The sequence below is a fragment of the Manacus vitellinus genome, unplaced genomic scaffold (genome assembly GCF_001715985.3).
Source record: "Manacus vitellinus isolate BGI_N305 unplaced genomic scaffold, ASM171598v3 scaffold_6_pilon, whole genome shotgun sequence".
NCBI lineage: Eukaryota > Metazoa > Chordata > Aves > Passeriformes > Pipridae > Manacus > Manacus vitellinus.
Window position 1 is genome coordinate 26576485 of NW_021940750.1, and position 26250 is coordinate 26602734.

Sequence of the window (26250 nt, forward strand, 5' to 3'; positions counted from 1 at the left end):
AATTACAGTGTCCGTATTTGTTTATCCCTTCATTACTACCACAATTAACATGATTAACAAAAAACAGCAATGACAACACAGTTGAATGTTACTGACAAACCTCTGAGAGCATTTCATACTGGCCTCTTCTTCCCAAGGCTATAGTAAGTAAATCGTAGACGACAGATGCACTTTGCAAACTGATGATACGATCGTTTTTGTGTTCAGGTATTCTGCTTAGTACAGCATCACGGTTGGCCTTAAACATACCACAAATAAGGAAACAAAGTCAGCCAATCTAATTGAAGTTATATTTTCACTCAGGTAACTACCACTCTATTCAAACTGACAGCCACCAGTTGATATAAGTGATACAGAGAGACAGTATCTGCTACTCATTTATAGATAGAAAGAATCACCAATTTTATACATTAGTGGAAAGACTGATGTTTTTACCTGAATCTATTTTTAATTACTTCATTCTAATTACATAAATTAAGTAATGTATTTAAATTATTGAAGAGTTCTCAGAAACAAAATAAGGTGGGGGGTTTAAAATAATGTATATTCATCTTCTAAAATTTATTTTTATTCTTGTATGTTAGTAAAACATATTAGAAGAATCTTCAAATCCTGTACTCCAGCTTTTGCAAAATAAGGCAATAAATTTCTTTTCTCTTCACAACATTATGACACTAGCCTCTCACTTGTGGAAGATAACCTGTCCAGGATAACCCACAATCACCTTCAGGGCTTACTACTGAGAATGAAAACTGACCCTGCTTCTGAAAACAGGTTTGGAATCAGGCCATGTTTGCAGTAAGGCTTTGTACTTTCAATCCTGTTTTGTGAAAGGCACAGTGTAAATCTGATTCCTTAATTAAACTGTGCCTTTTGTGAAGGAAGACAGTTGAGATAGAAATGGATTAAACAAATTGACCATGTTCACAGAGAAATCTTGTTAAAGAGCAAAGAGTAAAAGTCAGGTCTCCCAATAGCTAGTACCTATACTGAAATATCCAGTACTTCTCCCACTATACCATCAAGCCTCTGAAAATACCTTATCTTGTTATTTTACCTTTTTCTAGTTTTCTTGGTGTTTAATATTCCCATTGGTACAAATGTTAGTATATCTGCTAATTTGAAGTCAGAAGTTAAAGATCCTTCTCTCTCCTCATCGCACCTTTTCTTTATTTTTAATTACACAGGGTATGGCCTCCTTAATACATTTACTTAAATACATTATACATCTTATTTCCCCCTTTTCCAAATGCAAGGAATGACACACAATAAGGGATAATAAATTTTTCTCTGCTTTAACAGGATAACATTTTAAGGTCTGAACATCCTCAATATATCATTAAAATCAGAATAATTAAATACTGAAAAAATTTTTAAAGAGATACATGGAGAGTAAAATGCACAGACATTTCAGGAATTATCAACTGAATAATCAATCCACAGTTTGGTCTGAAAACACACACACACCCCACACACCCCAAACCAGACATTTTGCTTTCTTTTGATCAAGAAGTCTTTTGCTTTTCCTTTCTACGCTGCATAATGTTTAATGAGCTTCAAGAACTTCTTTTTAACTCCACATTTAATCACTATTTGACTCAATTCCTTGCAAGTACAGAACAAGCTATGAACTAGCACTTCTTGTGAAAAAATGGCTGCCAATCCCAAAGCATTACTGTAGGAGACGATGTCTTGTAATTATTAAAGATATCTTATATATTTGAACAATCATTTTCTTCATAATTATAATACAGAATGTACACACAAACTTCAGTCATCAGTATTTCAGAACTGCCACGGTCTCAGACACAATCAAGGGACAATTAGTTAAACTGCAATGAGTCACTTGGCCACAGTTACCACACACACTTTAAGCCTGTAACACATCTGAGCAGTACAACTTAGTTCAGCGACAGCAGAAGAAAGGATATGCTCAGCCATTTTACCACTGGTTAAGAATTACACATCGTAGTGATGAGTGACACGAAGTCTAGCTGGAGGTCAGTAACTAGTGATGTATCCCAGAGACTTATGCTGGGCCTGATCCTGTTCCTGATCTGGATGTAGCCTCAAGCACGTTTGCAGATAATACAGAACTAGGAGGAGGAACTGATACGCCAAAGGGCTGTGCTGCCATCCAGAGGGACCTCAACAGGTTGAAGGAACGTGATAGGAACCTCATCGAAGGCTTCAACAAAGACTTGGAAGTGCAAAGTCCTGCACCAGGGAAGGAATAACCCCAGGCACCAGAATATGCTGGGGGTTCCCCAGCTCAAAAGCAGCATGACAGGAAAGCATCCGGGGGTCCTTGGTGGACACCAAGTTGAGTCAGAGCCAGCAATGTGCCCCAGCTGGAAAGAAGGCTATTGATAGCCCAGGTTGTGCTAAGGAGCGTTGTCAGCAGGTCAAGGGAGAGCCTCCCCTCTGTTTAGCACTGGTGAGGCCACACCTGCAGTACTGGGTCTAGCTCTGGACTGCCCAGTACAAGAGACATGGAGCTACTGGAGACAGTCCAACGAATGCCCACTAGGATGAATAAGTGACTGGAGCATCTCTTCTGTGAGGAAAGGCTGAAAGACCTGTGACTCTTCAGCCTGGAGAAGACAATGCTCAGAAGGGGAACCTTATCAATGTGTAGAAATATCTGAAGGAAGGATACAAGGAAGAGGGAGGCAGGCTCTTTCCAGTGGTGCCCAATGACAGGACCAGAGGCAGTGAAACACTGGAGGTTGCCTTTGAACATCAGGAACCAGTTTTTTTACTGTGAGGGTGAATGAGCACTGGCACAGGCTGCCCAGGGAGGTTGTAGAGTCTCTCTCCTTGGAGATATTCAAAAGATGTCTGGACAGAGATGCAGCCTGCTCCAGGTGGGCTGGTTTGAGCAAGGGGTTCAAATAAAATGACTTCCAGAAGTCCCTTCCAACCTTAATCATTCTGTGATTCTGTTACCACAACTCAGCTGACACGCAATACATACATGCACTGTAACATGAAGGTATCAGTCCTTCAGATCACAGAATCACAGAATGGTTTGGGTTGGAAGGGACCTAAAAGATCATCCTGCCATGGGCAAGGACACTTTCCATCAGACCAGGTTGCTCAGAGCCCCATCCAACCTGGCCTTGAATGGGGCTTTTTCTTCACTAATTCACAGACAATGAAAGGAAGGGATCATACTAGTTTAATAACACAAGAGCATCTCAAAACACCAGCGATTACTCAATCTTCTGTAAGTGTTCTTATTTCTTTCCCAAGTAGTGGTTTCAAAATCATAAATCACATACTACTTCACAACTACTACAGCTAGAAAGTTAGCATGCATGGAAGCTGAAGTAACAGGTCTCAACTCTCAGAAAGGTAAGTTTGTAATGATGAATATTTTTATGCTCAATCTTCCCCTTTCCCCCCTCCAAAACTAATTTGAACAAATGACTTAGCCAAAGTAAGTCAGTCATGTCAGAGATTTTATACTCCTCTGAAACAAACTCTTTTACCTGAGAAAATCTGCAATAATTAAAAAAAAATAAATTTGAAAGCTTGCTAAGGGTTATGCTCTACAGTGACAGCACTTGATATAATCAGGCAGATCTGATTCAAAAAGGAAAAGCTGTAAGTAATCTGAAATGAAACTTAACAAGGCAGTACTTAATGATGATATGTAAGGAACTACACATTCAAACATAGTAATAAGCAGTCAGATCTTGCAGAGCCAGGACTGCTTCGACTTTACACTATGACCGTGGTTCACATCAAAATTCTGTACATCTCCACAAGCTGCTCAGGCACATTACAGAGGCACCTCTCAGTGCTAAGTATATACTGCAGTAAAATCAACATATGATATGTGGAAATGTTTGCTCAGTCTATTTTTCTGTACTCTGAGAATCAAAATCTAGACCGAATTTCTAGATTCTGTCATGAATATTGCAAGGCACATTACTAGGAATGAGGAAAGTAGTTAGCACACAGTGTAAATGTGTGCCACTTCAAAACAGTTCAACTAGGACAATGTTCACTAAAATGCTCTGATCTATTTAACTGTAGCAAATCAGAAATTATGCCAAAGCACGTAGGCATTTGAATCCCCTATAGAACTTAAAAGACTACATCTCATTGATGTGCAGTGAGACAGACTGTATGATGCCTGAGACTGTAGAGGTTTCACACCTCCAGTTAAAAAAATAGCAAAAGCTTCAGCTTCAGCCTTCATTTAATTTTATCTGAGAACATAAAAAACTGACATGGTATGAGAATGCCAGTATGTGGCAGTTGATTGATGACAGCAAAATCATACTAGAGGAAAGTATGGAAGATTGATTAAGGTCACAAGCAGGCCATTGAAAGGAATCACTTATGAGGACTTCTTAAAAAAAAATCCAGTAGCAAAGACTGAATGTCATTATCACTAAAAATCATTTACAAATTTAAGTGACCGAAGTTTTATGCACAATAGAAAGTACTTTTTGACAACGTTTATTATGCTCATCTAGTAGTCTTTGATTTGCTTTTAACAACAAAAATAACTTAGATTTTGATTCTGTCTGAATAGCAACCAGCTGGTGTAACAGTAGTGCCAAATGAAAGACCTGGCTTGTTCACTTGCCCATGCTTAGAAGGAGGCTAAGTACAGCCACTCCAAAGGAGAAAAACTCCATAACACTTGCAGACCTCATCTTGCTGGCTCAGAGGAACAGAAGCCTGAGTTTCAGAAGTAACTGCCTGCTTTCCTAACAGAAAATGAAAGACAAGGCAAAGTAAGGCATGGCAAAAAAAAAAAAAAAAAAGAGTTCTATTTTCATTTAAAAAAATCCCAAGGAAAACACGCACAGTCTCTCTATTTTACCTACCATAGATTCACTAATAAGCAGCAACAGTAAGGCTTCCTCTGTATTTTCTTGAGGACAGAAGATGCTGTTCAAAACAAGAATTTAATTATTTAATCAGAACACATTACTTTCAGGAGTAGTTCATACACATATAGTAAAAGCACTGTAAAAACTGGAAAACTTCCAGAAAAGCAAAGAGAAAATAACTTGCATAGAAAAAACAATTGGTTAAAATGCATTTCTTTGCAACGTTCTAAATTTGCATTCCAGAAAAGTTAGCCAAACACAGTAAAAGAATAAAACTACCACAGCTGTCAGAGTTGAACACATTCAAATATCCCAAAATTGAACATAATTTGACAACTGTAAAAAATAAACCCATCCTTTAATTAGCCTCTGGTACCTAATTTATCTGATCTGAATCTACATCACTGATTCAGAGGTTAGCAAGAGAAAACTCTCATAAAAGAACAGGATAACTTTTGTATTTTAGACAATATGTGGAGAAATATTTCTATTGGTCTTTCATCAGATATGCTTGAGATTTTTCTTCCTGATGCATTCGACAGCTATGAATATTTTTCAATAGAGCCATGACAATCTTCACCCACTTGGTACAACCACTGTTACTTCCAAGAAGTTTAACTATTTGTTTTTAATGAAGTACACTTCCTTATGACTTAATACTGAAGGTTTGCATAGGACTAGTTTGCAAACTTCACTGCTTTCTCTCAACACTGGATGCTTTCTGAATGCTCTTCTAAGCTGGTGGACAGACAACAGTAATCTGCATTGGATACATGTCTGGTAGGAATTCATCCATCCTTTCTCACATATAAAGAAAAAAACCCACCCAAATCAGTGACTGTGTTTCATCTCTTCAGATTTCTTCCTCTAAACTATTTCTGAATTAGCACAAGTACTATTTCCTGTTAATCCAGACCATTAGTTCCACAATTAACTGTTTAAATGTAGAAAATAATTTGTTGTTGTTAATAAGCAATTCCTATAGTCCCAAGGGTGTTTAAACTAAAATACATTATGGAAGGGAAACAAAACTTGTCCAACATTAAACATCCTTTGATTTCTTTATTTTTTTTAAGCACTAGAAATATAAGCAGTGATTAAATGCCTGAAAGGAAACGGAAACTAAAAGACATCTGAGCTCCAGACAGTTTGAAAGCAACATTGTGAATGTATTGTGGTAATATACAACATCTAAGACACCAGGGCAGTTGTTTTGTTGCTGTATTTTTATTTTTTAATCAATGCAATTGCTTGTCAGATTTTGAAGAATATTCTAAATCTTAGAAGATGTTTTTATTTTTACATAACAAAGACATTTCAAAACACAGTTACTCATGAATAAGAACCACCTAAGATAAGAAATAAGGAGTGATGAGGTGGCATCAGAGAGCTCCTCGTTTAACTATCCAGTCTTCTCTGCAGAATTTAACAACCTGGAAGAAGATTCTACCTGACTGACTGACAATGGCTCCCAGAAAGCAGAATAATGATTGGAAAGAGCTGCTGGAGAAATTACTTTATCAGAAAAAAAGGGAAGTTGCCCCCAAGAGAAGTCGTAAAAAGTGACTTATCAAAATAAAAGCAAACATTATTTTCACCTACAATTTTAAAACATATTTTTGAAAATAAGTTGTTGTTTGTCTCAAACAGTGAGAAATTACTGAGAAATTTCTTTGACCTATCTAAGTTTAGTTGAGTGAACTTGGACACTTTTTGTGTCTCCTGACAGATGCAGGCATATGAGTAAAGTAATTTCAATGTAACGGGGCAGAACAAAAGAGGAATCAGAAGCATGAAATGCCTATCAACCAAAGGCAAAGCATGAAATTTATCCTCAGTTGAAGAACTGGTTAAACAAAACTGAAGAAGCAGTTAACACAGAGATCTACAAAACCATAAATGCTATTAGTCAAATCACGTTCACCATCCTCAAAAGAACCCAAGGTAGTTATTTAATGTATCAGGCAACATGTTTAGAAAAAAAAGTGCATCATGGACTCAGAGCCGATGGTCAGAAGAATACCTAGGAAGAAGCTTTCTAGATATCTGTCTTGCTATTCATTGTCTTTAGTACTTACTTTCAATCACTACTGGAGATGAGATAGTTGGCTAGACATGTCTGATATGATACGGTGTTAGCCAGTCTGATGTGACAAAAGAAAAGGACTTAATTACATGCTCTGTTGAAATTGCAGAACTCCTTGCCTGCATGTCCCACGAACGAGAAAATTAAACTGAACAAAGCCCCACTTTTGCCAGGAGGCATGATGCTACAAAGGATGAGTTGAGAATGGAGATCATAAGTTTGAAAGACTGAGCCTGAGAAACCTGCTGTAAGTATTCTGGATCAAGAAAGGAGAATTGCCTGAAGTCTTTGAAGATAAAGGCCATTCTACTGATAGTAATAAAAGCAACATAATTATGTGGGCTTGTTGCTGTGTTAAGTATCCATTAATGGAAATCTGCAATAAATACAGCTAACCAACTCAAAATAGTGTCATACTGCAGGCAATTCTGTTACCATATAAAGATCCTGCGAACACTAAAAACATCTCTCCATTATTTAAGGTATGACTACTTCTCTAATCAATCTGCCACAGAAGTAAACTCTTTTGCACATAACAAGGTCACTTTATGGAAAAAAACTTTCATATTAACTAACAAGACATATATAATGTAAGAGATGAACAGAGTGTTCTTTAGGATTTACTGCATGATACCAAGTCGTTTGAAAAAGAGAATACATGATCCTGCATAAAAGAGATTTCCTCCTGTTTGGGCAATAAATGCATGCTTTCTGTGTGCAGTGATCAAGGTGTATTCATAAAAATAGGTATTTCCTTTTTACCAAAAAGGTTGTCTGTATGTGCAGCTTGTTAAATATGCACTCGCAGGGAAACACAGTAGTTGTTTCAGCAGATTGATTGTTTGACTCCATGCCTGCATCTTTTCCTAAAGCTCAATAGACTGCTTCCAATGACTTCACATCCTAGACGTAGTCAGACAAAATTGAAATTATAAAATACACAATGCCTGGCTTTTAATCCAGCTGGACAACAATATAAATAAAACCAGTAACAATAATAAATTCTTTGAAGAAAAACAGTCAAAAATGTCCTATGGAACAGAGAATAGTGTCCTCAAAAGACATCCCTACATCACAATGATTTCACAAAATCTCAGAGGAGCTGAGGTTGGAAGGGGTGTCTGGGGATCAGAGCCATTAACTTTTAAGAAAAATTTAAAATTCAAGGAAATGGGTATCTACATTTAATACTAACCCTAATGGTGATAGGTTTTGAAAAAAAAGGTTACATTTTCAAGAAGGAAGAAATACACAAAGCTACTCTAGAATACAACATCAGATATATCACACAAAAATGATCCATAAATTACACATCACTTATCTGAATCATTGAAAGATTAAAACTCAACAAAAAGGTGGCATCACAAAGAAGTGCCAAAACTAATCTAAGATGATTAAAAGGTAGCTGCCTTGGGAAATAAACTACCTTTGAGACTGCTAGGTAAATTTCTAGATATGTTTTGTTTTTTCAAAATGCTTCACGGACCAACTTGACTCTTTGAATTTCTAAATCTTTTCTAGAATAGGGGTCTACAAGCATCACACAACTTTTAAATTGTGCAGTCTCTGATTTGCCATCCAATTAATGTTTTCTTTTATAGCCCAGGTATAATAAAAATAATGACTTTACCATATACATCATGATAGAAGAATAAAAAATTTTTACAACTGAGAACAAACAGTCTCATGTATACAGCACAAACTTCTGCTTAGAGAAACATTTTCCTTCCCTAGTTCTCTTCAGGGAATATATATGTATATACATATATACACAGACAGCATGGGAAACATTCCCATTTATATTGCTAAATTCCTTCTACGTATTGAGAAAGATAAACTAAATTAACCAGTGCACTGAGTTACAACTGCAATTATAGAAACAAAAGAGGTATAAACTCAGCCATACTTTTCTCCAGTGTATACACGTGGTCTTCTACTGAGTGCATAATTCTTAGTATTTGAGCCTTTTCGAAGTGGATCATCTAGGGGTGATTGGTGAGGAGGATCTTCCAGTGGATTCCAGTAACTCTGTTCACACATACCTCGTAACAAAATTTCCGCGAGTTGTCTCGCTATCGTCTGTAAAAGCGAAGGATAAATATTTTCTTTAGAAATGCTGAATACAAACTCTTAAAAAACGCTCAGATTTCTTTCTAGTGAAGACTAGTTATGTAGAATATATTTTCTGTTATTTTACAACATCCAAAAAACAGGTATACTGCTATTTAAGAAGTGAAAGTTCCCAGTTCAATTCTCTAAACACAAAGAAAATAATGGCAAAAACAAACAACTTTTCAATTATATCAGTTAAATCCAGATACTTCTGAAGTATCAACAACACCAACTGCTGCTCCTATGAGCAGAGCACATGCAGGTATATTTTCAGACATTTTGTTCTCAATAACCTCTACTGCCTCGCCAGGCCTGGAGCAGTTGTTTGCGGGGGAGAGACCACAGTGGAGCAGATGGTCCACACTGCAGCCTGCTAAGAGGACCATGGTGGAGCAGAGTGATATTCCTTGAAGGAACTGCAGCCCAATGGAGGGACCCCATGCTGGAGCATGGGAAAAGTGTGAGGACTAAGGAGCAGCAGCGAGGAACTCACCACAACCCTCCACCCCCATGCACCACTCAAGGAATGGGAGGGCAGGGAGAGGAGGTAGAAGAGTCAGGAGTCAAGGATTGAAGTTGAACCTGGGAAAACGGGGTGGGAGGAAGGCGTTTTAGTTTTTGTCTTTGTTTCTCACCATCCCATTCTCTCTTAATTGACAATTAAATGAAGTTAATGTCCCCCAAGAAGAGTCCGTTTTGTCTGTGACAGTAATTAGTAAGCTTATTTCTTCCCCGTCATGTTAAGGAAGGAGAGTCCAAGGGCAGCTGGGTGGGCATCTGGCAGCCAGAGAAGGTCAACCCAGTACGGACAGTTATAGTTTGTGTGCTGACTGGGGCTGCATTCACTTAGGCCAGGAACTGTAACCTTACAAACTGGTGGATAACAGGTCCTTATCAATATGGTAGGTATCTGTCTATTCATCTCTAACTCATCCACTATATTTATTATGCTTTACCTGCCTACCAAAATTCAGATGCTGCAATAGGAATAGGGTTTACTGTAACTTACCATTCGCAGGTTTTGTGTAGTTCTTGTTTCAACAGCTCTTAGTAACTCTCTAAATCTACCAACTCCTCTTGTCAAGTTCCTGTATATAAACATAGAATTTGACAGTATTCCAACTTGGATGTAGTAACACCATAATATATTATTTGATAAAATTGTTAAAATACATGCTCTCTCTTTTTTTTCCCCTGCATAGCCTCATTGCCTTTCTGTGAGATAGACAGATAGTTATATTCATCTGGGAACCCCACTACTGATTACTACAACATTCCCTGCCAGTTTATTGAAAAGAGAAACATTTTCATGATCAGTAGATAGTTCAAGGGAAAGCAAGGAAAAAAGTAAGAAGCAACCACCTCAAAAAGAGAAAAAAACAAAACTGAAGTTGGTCTCACTATTACAATAGTTTTTAATTTTCAATGACATTGGATTTCAAAGTATAAACTTTAGGGGAAAAAAATCCATTTTAGCTGCCTCTTGACACCTTAAAATAGGGAGATAAAAAAGAAGTAGATCTTGTAACTGTCAGTGAAAGTAATGTAAAATTTTGAGCTCCTTTTCAGAAGAGAAACAGCACAAACACATTAAGGTGCCTTGTGTGGCCAGGCAGGAACTGTGGGATCAGTGTTCTGTTCTTGACTCTAGCTGTCTTTTGGTGTAGCTTCTGCAACTCAAGTTTCTTTGTCTGTGCTTCTTCCACTTCTGCTGCCTAAACACCTTTTACAAAGATTCAAGACCCTCAGAGGCATCATTCATACTAATAATTTTACCAGACCTGAACTTCCTTATAAAAAAATGGATTATTTTGAATGGTCTTCCAGCTTTATCTTTTTCTCATCTCTAGATCAGTTGTGGGGTTTTTATTGCACATAAAAGCAGTTGATAATATGTTATTTTATATTAATACCATTTGTCTTTGAACTGGTGAAGAACTGGGTTGGCTTTTTGCTGAGCTGAAAAACTGAATTCTGCCACCTCAACACAAAATACAGGACAGCCATTTCAGTATTTGAAGTTTAGTTACAGAATAAAATCATTTTATCAAAAGCATATTTTGTGTTAAATCATTGCTGTTATGTCATATAGTTGTATTATCTTAAGGTGGGATGTTATGTGCAAGCTACATAACATTTACCCAAGACAGGCTCAAAAAAGAAATATTACATATTGTGTAAGCTTTCTGTAAGTAAAAGCTCCACAGCACTGCACTATAAATTTGATGTTGAAATTGCCTTCCTTACTCTGTTGTCTTTATTTATAAATATATTTAAAATACTGATTTTCTGAATTGCAACTCTGTACAAATTCAAAAAAGAGACAGCATTTTTATACAAATACTTTCTTTAAATTTAGTTGCAGAATACTTGAAACCAGTGCTGATGCAAGAGATCTTGCTATAGAACTGCAGAACTCCTGCAGAATTCCTATCTCTTTACCTAGAGACCTACTCATTTATTTTACTCTTCATATTACATGACAGCACTCATGTCTGTTCTGTTTTACAAAATTATCAGTGTATTTCAGAAACTTTAGTCTCCACGACATCTTTCACTAGCACAGACACCATCTTTCATTAGTACAAGTTCACCTTCTAAAATACTTTTATATAAAATCTCATTTAAAAAGAACTAGCATTTCCAAATAACAAAAACTGTGTGTACAGGTTGAAAGTTATGTCACCAGTTGACTAAAAAGAAATAATCACCAGTCACACAAGAAATAGTAACTGTTTGTAAAAAGCCCACATGCTAAACCAGAGCGTGACCACAGAGTGACCAGTCAGTATATACTAAAGAAAATTCATCTTGTGTAAATATCTAGCATGGAAATGACTGTTTGAAAGATAATGCTGATTTATATAATTCACACGGGCAGGCCACAACAGCTAATGTATAATACACCAACTTCATATACTAATGAAGTACAGAAAGTCAGTAGCCCAAATTTTAAGAAATCCCCCAAACTCATTGAAAGCCTGATACATTTGGCACCTTTGGAAAGCCAAAATACATATCATTCTCTAATACCACATGTCAAATATCTTGGAGAGCCAACAGCAGATCACTGGAATCCCGGCTTTAAGTCCTCTGCCTTAAGTGCATATTTCCTATGAATGGAGTTCTCTCTCAAAGACCATATTTCACAGTGACAGACGTGTCCTCAAAACAAGATTTAAAAAAAAAACAAACAAAAACCAAAAACCAAAACAGACTTGCCAAAAACCTGAAATGATCCCTGCTAAATTGTCAAAAAAGAGTTATGAGCAAGAACTTGTCAGCTTGAAACTTTATCTTCCCAGTGCAGATGAAACATATACTACGTAGTAGAACTTCAAATCACAATGCCTTTATGAAATTCTAGGAACTGGCATTTTTTCCATATGAAGTTTATGTCTTTTGATGTGTTACAAGAACAATAAAAAAATACTTCATGAAAAAACATGCAACTTTCACAAGCCCTTAAAAACTTGATGACAGGTTGTTATTAGTTGCCTATTACATTTTCATAAGCATCTACGAGGGACTAAAATTTGTGACTGAAGTTCTACTGTATCATGGAAGAAGCAGTAAGATTGTACAAGAAAAAAAAGCAGTTAAAATACAGAATTAGTTTTTGCTTCATAAAGCATTTAACATTGATCCACTGCACAAGTCAACACGAACACAATACAGGTTTGTCAAGCATCTTCTACGTGAAATATACTAAAAAACAGACTTCAAAACTACAATCTAAAATCAGCCCAAAATTGAGTTAAATGCTTTGAGAGACAAGAAATGAAGCAAAATATACCACGACAATATGGTAGGTCTCCACACCACGCTGCTTTTAGCAAAGTACATTTCCTGTATTTGTTAACAGTCTGTAACATTGGGGAGAAGAGTGGTGGCTATTCTGGCACATACCTTTCCTGCCTAGCCCAGGACACTCACAGCTTTTACCTGCTTTTCACTACGATGTGCCTTCATGTTAGCAGTTCCACCGTGCTGACTGAATGCCAGAGCAAAAGGGCACATTAACTTAGAAAACATAGTTCCACAGTGTCTGTAAATGACTTTGAGATCCCTTCCTTTCTCGAGACAAGGAATTTTAACATTAACACACACTCAGAGTTGACACATTTTCAGTCAAGACAAAGACAATCCACAGATGGACACTGCAAGTTACACGCATGGGTTTATAGGACTGCCTCCCGTCAGAACTGCACCTTCCTCGGTTTTAAAGACAATTAGAATGTTTGCTGCTTTAAATCTTCTTTGACTCTTTCAGTAGCAATTTGCCAGTTAGGCTGAGAACCAAGATCTATTGAAAGTCTAGGCAGATCGATGCCCTTAGGGCATACTTGCATCCTTGTGTCTCCATATTTGCACCCTAAACCCCAACAATTCATGTTAGAATCTAATTAATTACTATGATACAAGATCAACTTTTATGCTCCTTTGAAAATTTCAAACACTATTTCTGTTTAGAATAATGAAAATATTTTAACTGCTCCCATGCAAAGGTGCTTACTCCTAAACAGGGACAGAAGTTAGTAACTGTAGATATGATACAAGCCAAGTGCAGGAAGAAAATTAAGGGGCACCAAGGATAAACCTCCAACACAGAATCAGAAGACCTGTATATAGGCATGAAGGCCAGCAGTAGAAAACTTCAGGCATAAACATACTTGCTGCCATCACCACCAAGAAGTCTATTGGTTTTAAAAAGTATGGTTGGCATCAGACAACACAGGGGTTTGGCATTAGTGGTCCAGAAAAACCTCACACCCTAGAAACGACTTCTTATTTTTGTAGTTTTAAACACACACCCAAAAAGTAGAAAAGAAGGAAAGAAACTGCTAACAAGAAGCAATCTACATTTGAGTGATGTTAGAATAAAAAAACCAAATGCTATTCCTTATAACAAAGGTAGTGAGATCTAATCACAACATACTCAAAACAGGCTACAAAAGAAATGTTTTAAATTTAACCTCAGAAAGGTTGATAAGATTAATTTACTCTGTACTTACAGTGTATTTTGGTAGTATCTCCTCCATTAGTGTGAGAAGGGCTTTGTTTGTGAGGCATTTTCCTTATGCTTATCAATCAAAAAGCCCAAATATTTAGTCTACCATTGCCTTTTAAAGATTAAACATGCAATTAGAATAAATTTTGCTAAGTGATCTTCGACCAACCCTCACCTGCTCTGCAATTTGGTGGCTAAATTGTAAGTACTTCTCCCATTTAAGAGAGAAAAGTATATCCAGAGCCATGCAGCCACACCATTGAACAGGCTAAGCTAATTATATTATTACCTCATTGCTGAGGCTTACTATATCACATTTTTAAAATACTCATCCTTTAAAAAGAGAAAAATCAAGAACAATGAGATCTACAGGGCTTGATCAAAGCCGTAAAATGGAAACTGCATTTTGGAATTGAGCTCATGTTCCAAATGCACCTTCTCTTTTGTTCTGTCTTCCTCTCTATATTTATATAAAGAAAAAGAAATGCAACGGTTGTAAACTCATTGATACTGTAAGATTTAAAGTTGGTGTATTTCTTCTAAGAATTCAAAGAGGAAATAAAAAAAAAGGAATTATTTTAAAGGTAAGGAGTAAGAGCAGACAAAACTCTTAGTACGCATGCCAATCAGAACAGTGGCATTTCAGTAACTTCAGTATGATTGACATGTTTACAAAAAAATAAAAATTATTTAAATCCATACACTCTAGCTAATTATTTTAAGCCAATTAAGAGTAATTTACATGGTATTAATAGAAGAAATGATTTCACATCGAAACAAGTTACTTTAAAAAGCAAGAAATGTGACAAATGAAGAGATTAACTCTGTAGCAACAGAACATCCTAATATCAAGGCCTGTCACTTACCCTCTGCTTTATACAGTCTCAAAAGAAGAGCTACAAGAAAAATGAAAAGGACTGACATTCTATGGCTCTCTGCAATAACTTTATTAAAGGCTGACAAAAAGGAGAAGACTAAGTAATATGCACAATAGAGATGCTTCAGATGGTTGTGACTAATGTCTGTGTCTGGTTTCCCTCAGCTTTAAGAGGGTGGAAGGGAAGCATAATTTACTCCACAATTAGAAAAACATCCTGGTAAACATTTAGATATCATCTCCCAGAGGCAACACAGTTGCAATTTCAGACAGTTCTGTTTTCCCCTCTCTTTGTTTCATACTTACAGTTTCAATATTCCCACAATATCACGTAATTTCCACTAAACATTAATTATCACTGGACATTACTTTTCAAATAAAATGTAGAAAACACCTAATTATCTGCCAGAATCTAAACTACTCTTCTTTTTTTTTTTTTAAAGTCTACTTCAAAAAAAAAATCATTGTGACACACTTCTCATTTTATTGTTAACTCATGCAGAAAGAAAAATCCCAGGTATCTCAAATTCACTACAGAAGATCATGTTTGCTTGATGCTTAAAAGTTCTCAGTTGACGTTTTGGCTTATAAATGAAACATCTTCAGTGTGCCATTAGAGCTACACAAGCCAAAGTACTTGACACAGTCCAATCAAGCAGCAATTCTTGCATTCATGCATTCAAAATGAAAACACACACTGCCTAGACTGCAGTTTCACTTGTACTTAGTTGACTTAATGGTTCGCTGCCTAAAGAGGAAGATCTCATCCTCCCCATTCTCATCTCTTAGTGTTCTCTTATTCCACCATTCTTCCTTCTTGATATCTTCCTACTCTCACTTGCATGGTCCTGTCTGTTTTCCGACAGCCACGCCAGCCATTATCACACCTTGCAGTGAATCAGTTCTTCTCTCTAGTATGACAGAACGCTATGATCTCTTTGCTCTTTGGTTTCTGCTGGTTTGGAGAATGAAAAGACTCCACAGAAGAACCAAACAAGTACCTGAACCAGCAAAAGGCAAACAAGAAAAATTCATGTTAGGAGTGTAGGTATGGAGAAGATGAGAGCAGGTAACTCCACTTTCCAATGTCTGGACACTAACCATTTTGTTTACTGTTTCTCTTGACACCACCACAAACACGAAAGCAGGTACATCCAGAATAAACCTGTTTTGAAAACTGCAACGGAAGTGATTTTGTTTGCTTTCCAATACAGCAGTGATATCTCACATGTAAGGAATGTGATACTTCATGAGATTTCAATGTTTTTGAATTTAATCTTACTTTCTATTCTTTACTTAATCACCAACTTGTTTTGAGACTGATGTAGGATATGCAACAAGATCTCAAGAGATTCAGAGAGTGATGAGTAGCTAGCACTGTATTCTAATACAGTAGAGAGCTGATCATACAGTGTCTTGATGTGCATTTATGTCAAGCATTTACATAAATCCTTCTCTCATGGATTTCTTCACTGTAAAATCCCTGGCTGTGAGCACTGTATAGGAATATATGGATTTTTGGATTGCCTTCCATCCGGTGTTCCTCACTTACTAGCATGAGAGCTATATTCCTATGCTATTTCTATTATATGCTAAAGTGAAAAAAGAAAAATAGATAAAAGAAATTCTACATAGACAAGTCTTAAACTCTAAGGAGGGCTTTTTGTTGTGCTTGTCAAACATTTTGTAAGTCAATACAAATCAATTACAGCAATTATATGAAGAAAAATTGATTGATTTTTTGATTTTTTTTCCTGGGTTAATTTTCTATTGAGAAAAAGCCCATCTATGACAAACAGCTTCCTGGAGAAGGCTGGGAAGGTCTTCCTTCACTGCAGCTGTGTCAGCACAAGTTAACAGCACCATGAAGAGCACAGATCTGCTCCGAGTTCCCCAGCCTTTGATTCAGCATGTGAAATATATGGAGACTAGACCAAATTGCAGTCTGGATCCTGGACTCTGACAGAGCAATATCCTTGGAGGGGGTGTGAAATAAAGGAGAAGCCACAAAAAATACCTCTGAGAGCCAGGAAAGTCTGGTTTTCACAAAGCAGACATCTGAATTTAGAATTCAAACAGAACGCAATTTTGCTTTAGGAGCATGCAATTCCAGCACATTTGTGACTATTACTACCTCAAAAATAAAAACCATAAACAAGAGAAACTTTAAATCTCATAACATGAATACAAAACAAATACTAGGATAGAGGAATCACTGGGTATGTAAACAGCTGTCCTTTCTTCCTCAGGGGCATTGCACTTGAAAATAGCTATGTTAAATGCTAATGTCAAAGTTCCTGTGCTCATAGGTTTTCTGAGAAAAACATCACGACTTTGAGCTCCTTCAATATGAAATTACAAAGCAATTACTAGACAAGTCATGTAATCAGCCTGAAAGTCATGTAAATTTATATATTTCAAAATTTTTTAAAAAAACCACATAAACCCTACTTTAAGTTTTAGAACAGCTTCCAGAACTTCTTTGTTTCTCATTTCCAAGTTGAAATATTCCTCATCTCTCAAGTGAAAAATGAGTAAGTAGTTTGATTCTTTAATAAAATTCTGTACACTTCAGAAGAAACCATTAATTTCAGTTTTGTGTTCTAACAGAGCACTAAAATAACACTCCTGTGCTTCAGAATAATTCCACTTCTTTTTTTTTTTTTTTTTTTTTTTAACTAATTGCATTTCCATGTATTTTCAAAATACCACCACTTAGCAGTAAGGCTAAGTTAAGTTTCAAACACTTCCTAGTTTTTCATACAAGATAATGCATACCTGAAAGATAATCATTTAATCATCTAAAAAGCTTGATTACTTGACTTAAAATAAAATCTCTGTACAGTTAGCAAACCAAGGGGAAATTTGAAGTAGTTCAATCAGCTTTCTTGGCAGGCAGCAATACTCCCTATGTTACTGAAATTATGGTCTTCCAGATAGGAATAAAAGTTATGTTGTTTTCTTTTCTTCTGTGTGACCGACATACCCCCACAAAAATGATGATTCCATGTCTAGTGGAAGAAATGTAATTAAAAGAGTTGATTAGCCAACTGACTGCTAGACACGCAACAAAACCAAAAACCCACTCCATAACAAAAGGATTTCAGACAAATTCAATCCTCCAGCAGATTTTGAGAGATTTATTAGCACTCACTGGAGTGGAACTGAAGTCCAAAAAAACAGCAAAAGATCTGTAAACATCTGCTCAGATCCTTCATCATGCTCCAATGAATGAAGTACTACAGCCACTGTGCTGGTAACGGGGTAACATCTGAACTGACTCACACCAATGCCAGGTTATAGTTTGGTGACAGGAGATTTAACTTCAGACTCAGATCCTCTGTCAGGTTCCCTTCACAGACATACACAAATCAGAGATTCCACTGCACTGCAACACAAACAGCAGTTCAGTCTGTCCGTAGAAACAGACTGGTACAATTTTCTTCTTCTCCCTTAACATTCATAAGCAGTCAAAATTCTAGTGGTTCCCTGTCTCCTCCTGCCCTTTCAACATCTCCAGCTTCAACTGCAAAAATCAGTTTACTTAAAAGAAACGCTTCCATTTCTAAACTACCTATATTAAAGATGTCTACCTTTCCTCTCCTTGAAAATGTTTATATAATCTTTACAATTTTAGATCAAAATTGAAGTACATTGCAAAGCTTAATGGGAAGATCTCGAATCTACTTTCTACAAACCTAACATCAGGAGGGATAACACATTTAAAAACAAAACAAAACATCCTTAAAATAGATGTATTAAAAAGCAGGCTATAAATTAAATTTGTCCTTATCAGCAAAAATCTATTTAAAGTTCTCTTCAGTTCTGGTAAACCCAAGTTTAAAACTGAAAAAATAAAAAAGGGATCCCTAAAAGCAACATAATAAGCAGCCTGGAACAATGACCATATTAGGAAATATTGAAAGAATTGTGATTGCCTCTGAATTAAAGAAGGAAACTAAAGGATGTAATGGCAGGAATATGTAAAATAATGATTGTCACAGAGGTATTTTTCCTAACACATTGCTCCCTCTCATACCACAAAAAAAGTACCACTGGCCAATGAAACTGGAAGAAGAATTAAAAATTTTATATATAATGTGTAATTAGCTTATAAACTGCAAGGAATCACTGTACTAAAGACTGCAAAAAAGACTATATGCTTATGTACGAGCTAACAAGATTTAGCAGCTTCACTGTGAAAGATTAAAATGCACATCACCTTTACAATCACCTTTCAAACTTCACACCAGACCAACTGATTATGGCCTAGGAAAAACACTCCTATGGGCTGGATGTTCCTTAGCAACCCACTGCATGACTTTTTTTGTGCAGTTAATTTTTGTTTTCCTCATTAATAGCAATCTGCTATGTCTGTTGCTGATTGCTTTTATGCACAACATGTCAGATTAAATGCACCATTTCCATTCCTGGCCTTCCATCAAAATTCTTCAAACTGTGGAAGTTTTAGCTTATTCTTAACCATGACTGCCAGAGGGATTTTTTCAATACATGTATTTTATTTATTTTTTGTGCAGGCATGAAAACAGAAATCTTATTTTTAGCTCTGGTAAATGAAAAAAATTAGCTTTCAGAACATTCCATTCCTCCTGCGATTAAATTATGAAAACAGAACTAAAGTGTAACTCTCATATCATGTGTTATTGCAGCACTACTTCATTTCCATGCTGAAAGCCCCCCAAAACACTTTGAAAACTTGGATAGTCTTTTTTCAACCTACCATCAGTATATTAAAATCTCGAACTCTTTACAGACACTGCTTGATTTCCTTCACCTCTGGTTTATGTATTTCAAAGAATAAAAAACATTTTTGGTGCAAAACAGTACTACCAAGAGTTCCAATATTTCAATCAAACCACATTTTCCTAATGGAATAAGAAGTCCCACAAACAAATTTTTTAACTACGTAATTTCAACAAATGTCAGAAATGTACTTAGAAACCATTTGTGCCAAGTTTTGAAGTTATTAAAAATGGAGAGTTGTACTCCGTTTCTCATTTTGTGTGGTAACTGCATTTATTTTTAGGCTTTTAAGGAAAGCCTTATTTAAAATAAATTATAAAGGAATTCCCATGCAGACTCTAAAGGGATCTATAGAGCAGATACAATGGAGATTGTACACTCATATACATACTGTTGATCTTCATGTACATTTATCCTGCAGCATAATGTTAAAATAAGTCATAACTGAAGAGATTTGGAAAAAAATTATAAAATCAAAATTATAAAAATCAAGAGTTTCAATATGTTGTCAATCACTTTTTAACAGTGTTCGATAAATTTCAAATAGTTAAAGATAAGGTATTTTAAGTTCTTACATTTAGTAAGTTAAACTATAAAATGCTTTCTGCTTAATACATTTTGATTAAATAATTTTACAATATGTAAAAAAATACAATATGGACAGCCTTACTATTTCAATCAAAATGTTACTACTTATATTAATAAGAGACCTCATGATTACAGAATCCACAATTGCTACAAACAATGATGTCCAGTAAATCACAAATACAAAACCTAAAAAAAAAAAAAGAAAACACAATAAAAGAAGAATCAAATCTTACCCATTCTTGAAATATAAAACATGTGCTCTTTGCAGTCCTGTTTCCATGAAAAAACCAAGTTCTTGTTCATGTGCAGTGGGCCCTGGCTTAGGGCTTCTGTTTTGTATATTGGCATTAATTACCTAATAAAACAAAAGAAAAAGGGAAAAATGTATTTAGAAAAAAACCCCCAAAAATCAAGCTTTGTGTACTTTTACACAAAAGCTAATACTTAATGTTGGAGAAATGTTTGCCATCTGTAGGTAGTGGCTAGTGGACTATTTCTATCCTTACCTCCAATGCCACCCTTTTCATTCCTGAATATACCCCTAAAGTCAATTTATTCACCAAGCAGAAATACTGCTAAGCAAGATTTTATTATAGTTTTTCAAAAATTTTTGTGAAGAATGGTAAACAAAAGAGAAGAATATAAAAAAGCATATTTGCAACCTTATTCAATTAGGAGGAGGTGATGATATTCAAAAATTTAAAACTCAGGTTAAAAAAGACTGCTGCAGAGAGCAGTAAGATTAAAAGCTACCTCCAGAGTGACTTCCAAAAAACAATTTAGAAATAACTTAACTGTATTACATCAGCATTAAGAATGCTGTCAAAATGGAGAGCTATCAGCTTTCGTTTGCCTTCTTATTCACTGCATAGTCTACCAGATACTAAAAGCCAATAACAAAACAAAAACCCTTCGAAAATACAAACCTGTATCTATTTTAAAAACAGTGCAAATTACTGTTCTCCCCACCACATCAAAGTTTTCTTTCCCATTTCTTTTGTTTGCATGATCCTAACTGTGTCCTATAACTCCCCCAAAGACACCTGTCAAGTGACAGGCCCGAGGCTCATAAGCAATAGGTCTGAAAAAGAGGGTCAGATGGATATTGCCAGCTCACTTCATTCTAACAGCATCACAACACAAAGAACAGAGCCCCAAGTGTATTGCTTTTTTTCAGAGGTATCTTTAAGCCTAAATAAAAAGCAGCAGTGTGTAACTACTAGAAATAAAGGGTACCACAAATTCTCTTTTCTCTAAAAAAACACTTAAAATAACACCAAATGAAGAGCCTAAGCTTAACTTTCCATAATTCATAATCCATAACTTGTAAAAGGGAAGGAGGGTGCAGTAACTTGCCTAATATTGTGCAGAACTGTCCAGAAGTTATATCTTGTCTACAGCATTAAGAAGCTCAAATATAACAGCTTTCATCAATGAAATCCAAGTCTCTTACATATCTAGTACCTTGGATTTTGACAGTAACTGCAGTGCCATACATACGTACAGTAAGGAATATATTACTGAGATAAACTGACAAATGTGCTATCAAATCCAAGAACACTGTCCTGACTCAATTTATAGAACTATTAAGACTTATCTGAAGTTCATCTACATTTTAAAATCCTATGTTTATCTGGCTATCAGATCACGATTTTTCCATTGCCCGGGGATTGTGCCTATTAGGTGAAGCAAACACTGTCAGTTACTGGTCTGGATACCACACTGATACATCATTGTACCTGCTGACAGGTACAATGTTAGGTCTGAATTTTACCTTCAAGTAGTTTATAAAAGAGAATTTAGGTGCAATTATGTTATTGGTTTCAAATAAGCATCAACAAGATTAATTTTCAATCTTCACAGCTTCATTTTGAATTAAATTCTTTTTATGAATTACCTGAAAATCTAGTAGGTATATAAATGCAATACACATATTCCAACGTGTGTTTGAAAGACACCATAATCCCATGTGCATGAATGAACTACCACAGGGTAACAAGAGGCCTCAGATCAGCATCTTGAATATACACAGTAACTCAGAGCTCTGTGCCTTTTTTTAGCCTACTGGCACTGTCTTCCAAGAGGTCAGAATGAGATAACAGTTAGAAAGATAGCTACCAGACAGCCATTAAGGCACACTGATTTATTGTCCAATTGTAGGTGTGCATTGAAGGCCTATGAAAAGAAATATCAGACACGTTTTTGTTGAGTTACCAAGTTGTTGGTAACACCACATCAGTGAAAGATGAGCCACACAATTCTTCAATTAAGAAAACCAGCCCAGCTTACCCTTTCTATCTCCTGAAGGTACAGGAGAGCAATATCTCCAGCCTTCTCGTAGCATGTAACAATTTCTTGTTCACGGTCCACATGGAGATTGCTAGCTGAGGAAGAAATTGGCAACTTCTCAAGACAGAGACCTGGGAGGCAAAAAAAAAATTCAAATGGAGCATTATAAGCTAATGTCATATAATATTATACACAAAACATAGTCCAGGTTAAGCCTCTTTAGCCAGGAGAAGAAACAAAGGAAATGAAGGTATGGTCCCCTGATACAGACACTAATAACTATGTAAATAACATTTAATAACAATTAATTGTTATAAATCAAGAAGCAGCAATTTTTTTAAGTAATTTTTATTTAAAAGACATTATGACAATCGACCACAAAAGTACCCAGTGTCTTTCTATTCCAGTTTTACATCACTGGATTTGTCTTCATTTTTCCAGAATGATCATAGAAACCAATGCACAGTGAATAAAGGCACTCAAGGTAATATTAACTTACTTACTGTGCAAGGCAAAAGCATCTATAAAAACAAATACATTTTAAGAAAGCAAGGTGTTAGGAAGTGTAATTCTTGTACTTAAATTCAGAAGAGGTAGCTCACTCTCATCAAGGCCATGTACATCTTTTCTGCTCAGGCCTTATCCAGCAAACACATTATGTGGTGCTTTGAAGGAAAAAAATAATCTTTGCTTGTCTCAAATATAAACCCTACAACTCTTACTAATTAATCATATATCCTACACAAGTCACTTCTATTACAATTATTTTCAAGATAATTAAAGAGCTGGAAAGAACAAGAATATTAATCCATTCATCTGATCGAAGAATCAACCAACCTCTGATACTTGCCTAACCTGTTCTTAAAACCTTCTGACAATAGGGATGCCTTGACCTTCATATGCAAATTATTATAGAGCTCAACTATTCTCACAATTAGTATTTTCTCCTCATGTCTAGATCTCCCTCTCTAGACTCTTATTTCGATTCATCCTCAAAGAGAGATTATTCTGTTCTTCACAAAACATTTTTTCAGTATTCATCTATAGAGAGAGACATGCTTGTTTGTAACAAAGAATGTCAATTCTCACTCATTTCTTTTTTCATGCTTCCTTGACAGCTAATCATTTTTATCTCCTCTTGACACTCTCCAACTGGTTACCTCTATCTTGACTCACTGTGCAAAACTGGATACATGGCTCCACTTGAGGCCTCAATAGCACTCAGCAGGGAAGATTAAAGATTTACTGGTTTTCATATAAGATACTTTAAAAAAAAAACTTTGGTGTTTTCCCTTACATGTAAGTAAAAATTCTCTTCTGTTTATGATCTGCAACAGATCACCAGCTCATATTCTGCAAGTCAACTATCTCATTTTACATTTATTTGAATAATGAATTGCATTTGAACTAGCACTTTCCACATGTTAAGAGATGTATTTCAGGTCATTCTTTTAGCTTGTCAGTAGTAAATGCTGATCATAAAGTGCCTTCAACTGCTCCCACATTAATATAATGCACAATTTAAATGACTCTATTCTCAATTCATCTTTGAAAGTTTTGAGAATCCATTGCTGAAGAAACTAAAAACAACAACAAAACACATGGTTATATACTGGGCAGAAGTCTGTAGAATGCCAGGTAGCACAAATCCAATTTGGAGAATAGTTTATCAGAGGACTTCTGTCAATCAATACAAGGTGGGGACACTATGTTTCACTGCAATTACAAAAGAAAAACCTAACTTCAGAAGATATGGAATTTGGAGGGGTTTTATTGATAAACTCAAAACTACGCAATATCTGTTGCCTCCAGATTATTTTAGAACATCTATTAAGTTTCAATACTAGTCTGTAAAAGTATATATCATTTGTATAAAATCAGATTTCTGGCTTGAGAGGATGCCTTAAGTCTGCAGAGTTTGTTGGCCACCTTTACTCTCCACCCTTTTACCAGTACAAACAACATATAACCTGCAGCTCTATTTGCTAGCTATACATCCAATTAAGATGAAATTCTGACTCCAGCACTAACCCCTCTGCTAAAAAAAATAACATCCAGTATACTTTTCAAAACCTACATATCCCTAAAGCGTGGTGAATACACAAATAGTCTGTCTCTTAAAAACCTGCAAAACCTGAATTTTACAACAGACACTGGATTTTTCACACGTCATAGTTTTCACCTAACATACTTCTAAAAATTTAATATATTTGCAAATAGTCTAAAGTAGCTAACACTAATCTGCTTTTTTTTTTTCAATTTTTCAATCAAATCACAAATATCTGAGAGGTTATTTTACTAACAGTAAGTCAGAACTCCCAAAACAGCAAGATTACACTATAGAAGAAAGTCAGTTATCCTGCTACCACAGTAGTCTTGAACAGACCCTCTGATAAGAAGATCTAAATGTAAGGTTGATACTGGATAGAAAGTTTGCAGTGTCCTACACAAACACCTTCAGTCTCAGAGCTGACCACAGAATACAACAAATGAGCTGCAGTAAAAACGTGAAATGACCGAAAGCACCAGAGAGCTGGTCTGCAGATCACTCCTCCCCACTCCTCCTTTCCCAGGACACTGACAGCCAATGCCCCAGAGGTATCATCCCCTATATGAAGTATATAACTCAACTGACTATTTGTTGATTTGATTCAGATTTATTCTTTCTATTTTTATATTTTATGGCCACGACCATAATCTTTTAAATCTTAAAGACTCACTGTAAGGGCATTCTCTCATTTTAGCTGAGAATTTTCTTTAAGATATGAAAATACCTCAGTGCTCTGCCAGAAAGTTTAAGTAATGCAGCAGGGAACTACTAAATTCTAAATGTTCTTTGATGAAGTACAGAATACTCTTTCTTAGAGAAACTCTATCATATAATTACTATTCACTATATTTTTCTGGTATGTTTATTACAACCCAGGAAAGTACGTATATTTTAAGCATGCAATGCTTTGGAGTAGGAATTTTATCTGGCGAACTATCCTGAAATGACCACAACAGAATGGTTTGCACACTGTATTTCTTTTGATGACTCAAGGAATAATTGCAATTCAATACTGTATTAAAAATGAAAACACATTAACTAGATGAAAAATCCTGATTAAATTCTGATTCTGTAACAGGTTAAAATTTGAGTCACTCCAGACTACTAGTTTAATTTTTTTCCTAAATACAGATGAAATTTAACAAATAATGTATTAAAGTACATAAAAGTACCATTTAATTTTAAACAGATATACACAGCAACACAGGAATAACAACCACATAATAATGCCCACTTCTTCATAAGAATACTGAGAAATGATGGAAGTTAATTAAAATAGGGATCACTACATTAGGCCCCCCCAGAAAAAGAAAAAGCACATGGTAATATAATAGAATTGAGAAAGACATGAAGTTAAAAAAACTCCACATATTGCCCTAAATTACTTGCTGAAGACTTCTCATAGAATCAGACAAGTCAGTTCTCACCTTTGTGTTTCTTCCCCCACCTGCCAGGCAGGAATCTCTGCTACTCTCCCCCCAAAAGGCAGGCATTTCTTTAACTGTTTACAAACTGTTTTGAGATATTCAGAAAATAGGTACAAAATATGATTGCATTTGTTGTAAAGGTTATAGCTACCAATTTATTTAATTTTTATTCATTATTTTCTTTTATTCTGCA

The 26250-nt window shown here is 35.8% G+C and overlaps 1 protein-coding gene across 2 annotated transcripts in view; it reads right to left on the minus strand.

Moving 5' to 3' along the window:
* Positions 1 to 26250, minus strand: part of TTC7B (tetratricopeptide repeat domain 7B) — a 117688-nt gene that overhangs the window by 77199 nt on the left and 14239 nt on the right. For both annotated transcript variants that reach the window (XM_018082848.2, XM_018082849.2), the window contains exons 4-9: positions 22581 to 22711; positions 20525 to 20646; positions 10061 to 10139; positions 8846 to 9018; positions 4848 to 4911; positions 101 to 238 (exon numbers count right to left, since the gene is read on the minus strand). In XM_018082848.2, coding sequence (XP_017938337.1) covers positions 101 to 238; positions 4848 to 4911; positions 8846 to 9018; positions 10061 to 10139; positions 20525 to 20646; positions 22581 to 22711 — 707 coding nt within the window. The remainder of the gene's footprint in view (positions 1 to 100; positions 239 to 4847; positions 4912 to 8845; positions 9019 to 10060; positions 10140 to 20524; positions 20647 to 22580; positions 22712 to 26250) is intronic.